Source organism: Gymnoscopelus microlampas, assembly GCF_963454915.1.
Source record: "Gymnoscopelus microlampas genome assembly, chromosome: 8".
Taxonomy (NCBI): domain Eukaryota; kingdom Metazoa; phylum Chordata; class Actinopteri; order Myctophiformes; family Myctophidae; genus Gymnoscopelus; species Gymnoscopelus microlampas.
The window spans coordinates 19198575-19204646 of record NC_139945.1 but is presented as its reverse complement, the minus strand read 5'-3'; the positions used below and the strand labels follow the sequence as shown (position 1 = coordinate 19204646).

General features: G+C 43.6%; 1 protein-coding gene across 1 annotated transcript; it reads left to right on the top strand.

Moving 5' to 3' along the window:
• Positions 1-1504: 1504 nt before the first annotated feature.
• LOC311050502 (kelch domain-containing protein 3-like) lies at positions 1505-2832 on the top strand (the record flags this gene model as incomplete). The annotated part of the gene is made up of 2 exons (XM_084064584.1): positions 1505-2000; positions 2702-2832. The coding sequence occupies 2 exons, from the start codon at positions 1505-1507 to the stop codon at positions 2830-2832; spliced, it is 627 nt and encodes a 208-aa protein (XP_083920710.1).
• Positions 2833-6072: the final 3240 nt, after the last annotated feature.

Sequence of the window (6072 nt, the reverse complement as noted above, 5' to 3'; positions counted from 1 at the left end):
TCTCCCGGACAGATTTGGAGTCCCACTCCGGCCCTGCTAGGCAACACAGAAGGGGGGGGGACTTTTTTCTTATTTCCACACAACAACTCTAAGGTGTATTAAAGACATAGTTCAATGTTGAAAATGAGTGGTCTTCCCCTTTAAGCCCAATTCATTCATTTAAAAAAAAAGATCTACTACTTTTGAAATTGGTTAAAATTGGTGAAAAATCTGTGTCTGCAAAAAAGTCAAATGATGGCCGCTATACCACCCAAATAGATTTATATCGGTCAGGCTCTAGAGGAGCTCAAGACCCTGATGCTAGATAAGAGAGTGTGTAGGGCAACGATTCAGGAGTCCTAAGCTGGTGTTGGCTAGACCACGCTCTCACATCGAATCGCATCTAGAGGTTGATCGTAGAGCTGCTTTTGCTTTATCTGGTAATGCTGGTTATTCTAGTTCAATCAAGTTATTTGTTTGTACCTAGAACCTGGTTCTACCGTAAATAGAATCTGGTTATAAATGGAAATTAAATGCAGTTGCAGTGCTTAAAATCAACTAAATGCACCAAATTAACAATGTTATAATAGCTTTGCCAGAAAAGTCCCCTGGTTCAGTTCATGGGCATCATTACTGTACTTTATTATGATGTGAATGTCCTGGAGTCAAGGGATTACAATGCTTATCTGCAACATCTAAAGCTAAAATATCGAAATGTTATTTTTACGATGCTTGCACCTCATGGTTCACTAACATCTCAATGGCACTAAAATCAAAAGTACAAATCTCTCAAAACAAACTAATAAGACTACTACAAGGCTTCACCCCCTGGATTCACCTTCCCCCAGCTCACTATGCTAGTCTGGGTTGGCTCAAGGTAGAAGACAGACAGAGTGCTACATCTCTCAATGGGTCCGGTCTTCAAGATACTCAGAGGATCAGTGCCCAGATACCTGTCAAACTACTTCTCTAGAGTGAGTGACACGTTCCCCCAAAATTTGTATTAAAAATAATGTATTAACTGATGAATTGAGTACAATGGACCACAATGGAAACAAGGCCTCTTGGGTAGAGAGGCCTTCTGTTAATCCGAAAGTTGCCGGTTCGGCTCCCAGTCTATGTTATAAAGAGTTCCTGAGAGAGACACTTAACCCCTAACTGCTCGCCTTCGAGTGCTGATGATGCCCATCTGATCTAGCCATCAGCTGGATGAAACGGAACAAATAAAACAGAACTACACATTGAACATCTGAACAAACTGCTGCACAGTACGATGGTCTTCCAGAGCCTGCTTGGGATGGGGTTTTTATGGTGATCAGTTTTCCACATTAGGGAGATCAACAGGCAGTGGCTTCTCTGATTGGCCAATCCAAATCATCAGCTTTGCGGATTGGCCAAGGTTTGAATGACGTTTGTGTCTATGTAACATAATAAGTAGTAAGGCGAGCAATGGGACTCCATTTTACATTTTACACGGAAGGAAGACGACAGTCCATTTTGATCCACTGCGTTGCTGGTGTGTGAAATGTTGCGTTGGGCGGTATATCTGAAAGGAGGACCAAATAAAACCCTTCATGCTGCTGTGGCAGTGGGACATAAGGTGTACTCCTTTGGAGGGTACTCTATCGGGGAGACCTACATGTACAACATGGGTCAGATTGATGTCCACGTCTTCAACTCTGTATCTTTGCGCTGGACAAAGTTGCCCCGAGTGATAACTACAAGAGGAGAGGTTCCCCTTGAGGTTCCCTCCACGCGTGTGTGCCACACAGCTGTGCTGATAGAGGATATCATCTACATCTGGGGGGGGATAGTTAACATCGAGACAGAGGAAACCGGAAATGGGGTTATTACCATCAGTGGGAATAAGTGCAATGTGCTTTATGCATTTGATGTGGAAACCCACAGATGGTTCAATCCTAAGATTTCTGAAACTGTTCCAGAGGCGAGGTGCGGCCACTCAGCCTGTGCCTTGGGGAAGGTCATGTACATCTTTGGAGGATTCAACCTGCTGACTGGGCGTACAAATGACATCTACAAGCTTGACACCACCTCAATGGTCTGGTCTTTAATTGATACCAATGGTATTCCGACGCTTGTTTCAGATTGCCATTCTGCCACCATCATTGGGATGAAGATGTTTGTATATGGGGGCCGAGGGGACGAGGATGAGACCAATTACAACAACATCAGAGTGTTTGACACAGAGACCAACTGCTGGCTGAGCACGCCTTCTGCACAGTTTCTTCCCGAAGCATGCAGGGGTCATTCTGTATTTGCCTACAATGGAGAGCTGTACATATTTGGTGGTGAGAACTTTCCTCGGGACCGGTCCTTCAATGATCTGTGGAAATTCAATCCAGAGAGCTTCTCCTGGAAGAAGGTTAAGCCCAGGGGGAAAGGCCCATGTGCAATGAATTCTAGAATGTGCTGTTGCATGGTGGGAGAACGTATCATCCTGTTTGGAGGATACACACCCGATGACTTGTACATCTTAGACTTAAGTCCTAGTCTGAAGACATTATGCAAGCTAGCAGTTATTCAGCACGGTCTAGAGCAGTCGGAACTCCCACACGACATCAGGTGGGAACTGGCAGCCATGACTTTACCAGCAGCAACAGAAAAGAGAACAGAGAACACAGAGCAGAGAGAGAACAGAGAAACACTTGAGAACAGAGCTCCAGGCAATGGAATAGAAGAAGGCGATCTCTACAACGTGTAGAGATCGCCTTCCTTAAGAAGTCTCCCTTCATTCAGATGAGAAAGAAAGCAGAGCACATGAATGTGCTCAGTGATACCCATCAAGAACTCAGCAGCATCATAGAGGTGAATAGAGCACTCTACTGCCAATGAACCTGCGCCAGGGCAGACATGGTTGCAAAGAAGATCTCTACGAATAGAAACTTCTACACCCAGTTGATCCCCATAAGGAATGTAGAAACAAACAGATGCTTTGGGCAAAGGAATGGACAGTTACGGCAGAGGACTTCAGGAAACAGGTGTTTGTAAATGAGAAGAACTGGGAGTGGCAGAGGAAAATGACTGCAAAGGTGGAGACCTTTGATCTTTTTTTTCTTTTTTTTTTCTTCTTTATTATAATTTTTTTTGCTACTTTGTCATGTTTGAGGCAATCATAAAGCGAAAAGTAGACCAGAATTGCCAGCTCTCAATTATTGGTGTCCAACCAAATCCACTCTGACACCCCTTCCTGTAATCACAGTTTGTACATGACCACAAAGTTGCTCTACTAACAGGCTCACATAAGCTAGAATAATGTTTCACACCATGCATGCAGACCACTCTTCACCTGTGCAATACCATGTACCCATCAATATGACTTCAAATACTGGCCTAGACTCCATATTTGAGCATGCCTGACAGGGAATAGCCTGGCATGGTCAGACAGAGTGGGCATAAAAGGGACACAGACGGGCAGATACAAACATCTCTGTATATGGGCATTAAAAGGGACACAGACAGACAGAAAGGGTACAACAGGTATTGCATAACGTTGCTGTCCGGCAGAAACCAGCTAACTCCTTTTCCCCCCATAAATTACATTACATTACATTACAGTCATTTAGCAGACGCTTTTATCCAAAGCGACTTACAATAAGTGTATTCAACATAGGTAGGGAACGAAAACTACTAATCACCAGAAGTTTTAAGTACATTTCCTGCAAAAACAAGCAACCAAGAGTATACCTAGCGCTAAGGTAAAAGTGCAATATATCAGCTACCTACTTTCTTAAACAGATGAGACAAAAATGGCAAAATCAAATGAGCACGAGCTAAAACAAATAAGTGTATCGACTAAACAAGATCCAATAAAACAATACAAAAATAAAACAAGAGTTCGTACAACTAGTTAACAACAAGTAGGCCAGGCAAAGAGGAAGGATAGTGTTTCCTGAAGAGGTGGGTTTTCAGCCTGCGGCGAAAGATGGGCAGTGACTCTGCTGTCCTGACATCAGTGGGAAGTTCATTCCACCACTGTGGGGCCAGAACAGAAAAAAGTCGTGACCGTGTTGATCGACCAGAAGGACCGTTGAGTGGCGAGGGAGTCAGTCGCCCCGAGGTGGCAGACCGGAGTGGTCGGGCAGGGGTGTGGGCATTGACCAAAACCCGGAGGTAAGAAGGAGCTGTTCCTTTCACTGCTCTATAGGCTAGCACCAGGGTTTTAAACTGAATGCGAGCTGCTACGGGGAGCCAGTGCAGAGAACGGAGAAGGATAGTTGTGTGGGAGAACTTGGGGCGGTTGAACACCAGACGAGCCGCAGCTTTCTGAACAAGCTCCAGAGGTCTGATGGCTGATGCCGGAGCACCAGCAAGGAGGGAGTTGCAGTAGTCCAGGCGGGAGATGACAAGAGCCTGGATGAGCACCTGGGCTGTTTTCTCCGTGAGGAAGGGGCGAATCCTCCTGATGTTGTAGAGGAGGAATCTGCAGGACCGTGTCACTGATGCGATGTTAGCCGAGAACGAAATCAGTGCTATTGAACACCCTTTACGTCTGTGTGTTGATTAAAAAAATATTGAACCAATGAAAAGTATTAAAAAGTGCTTCTGACAAAACCAGCTAACTCCATTGGATCCTCAAACTTTCTGCTAAACCAGCTAACTCCATTGGATCCTCAAACTTTCTGTTAAACCAGCTAAGTCGACCAAAGGGGGGTGGAGTTAGCTGGCTTTGCTCACTCCAGGCTCCACCCCCTTTTGACGTCCAACCTCATTGTGAGCTTGGAGGTCCATTCAGCTGTTCTTATCAATGATGAACAAAACCTCCTAACTCCACTTTTTGTTTTGTTTTTGTCATTTCCTGAAAAATGAACATTTTGGAGTTAGCTGGTTGCTGCCGGACGGCAGCGATAACCGGGTGGGGCCTGCAATTGTTGCATCGCTCCCGACTTGCAGCGTTCCCGAGTGATGCATGGTAGCTGCTTCTGGTGGCCCTCGTCCACATTTTATACACAGACATTATGAACCATTGGATGTAGCAGTTTTCCAGTGTTTTGGTTTGCCTTATTGTGGTTTCCTACGGGCAAGCACACTAATAATAATATACTGTGATTGCCCACACTAAATAGGTGCAGTTACTATTGTGATCGGCCAGATTAAACATTGATATATGCACATTGCACATTGATACATCTGATTTCTTGTCTAGTGCGGTGGCTCTCAAAGTGGGGTTTGGGGACACCCAGGGGTCCTTGAGGGGGTTCCTAGTATTGATGATTTCTTGTATAGTAGCCTATTGTATGTCTTTATATGTCTTGATGAATCGAATACATCGTACCACAATGGAAACAAGGATTTTTGTGTTATCCTTTTAGCATTATTGTATAACTGTACCTCTGTACTTTTTGCAAACCGTTAATAAAGTATTCAATCAAGCAATCAATTCCAGGGGGTCTCCAGCGAAACCGTCGATAGTTAAAAACTAAGTGGACCATTGTGTAACTCCGAGAGTGCATGGGGGTCCTTGAAATTAAAACGTTTGAGAGCCACTGGTCTAGTGTCAGTGGTGGGAAGTAACTACTGTAAGTACATGAACTCAAATGTTGAGGTATTTGTACTTTACTTGAGTATTTCCAATTTCCAATACTTTTACTTCTACTCCACTACATCTCAAAGGCAAATATTGTACTTTTACTCCACTACAATTATTTGAAAACTTTAGTTACTAGTTACTTTGCAGATATAAATGATTACATTATAAAACATACATTTTAGCACTTAAGTCCTTTTTTATACGCAACGCGTTGCGAAGCAACGTGTTGTGAGATCGGCTATTTTCAAATATTTTAGTACTTTTACTTTTGGTACTTTAAGTATATTTTGATGCCAATACTTTTGCACTTTTACTCAAGTAAATCTTGAATTCCGGACTTTTACTTGTAACAGAGTATTTCTATATTGCAGCATTGGTACTTTTACTTAAGTAAAACATTTGAGTACTTTTTCCACCACTGACCAGGATCCTACAGTATAGTGGAATGCAGCTGTCTTCATTCAAAACGAATGTATGACGTCATGGTGTCACTGTTCTCATCCAGGCTTGTGGTTTAGTCTCTGAAAAGACTGCAGCCAGTGCAG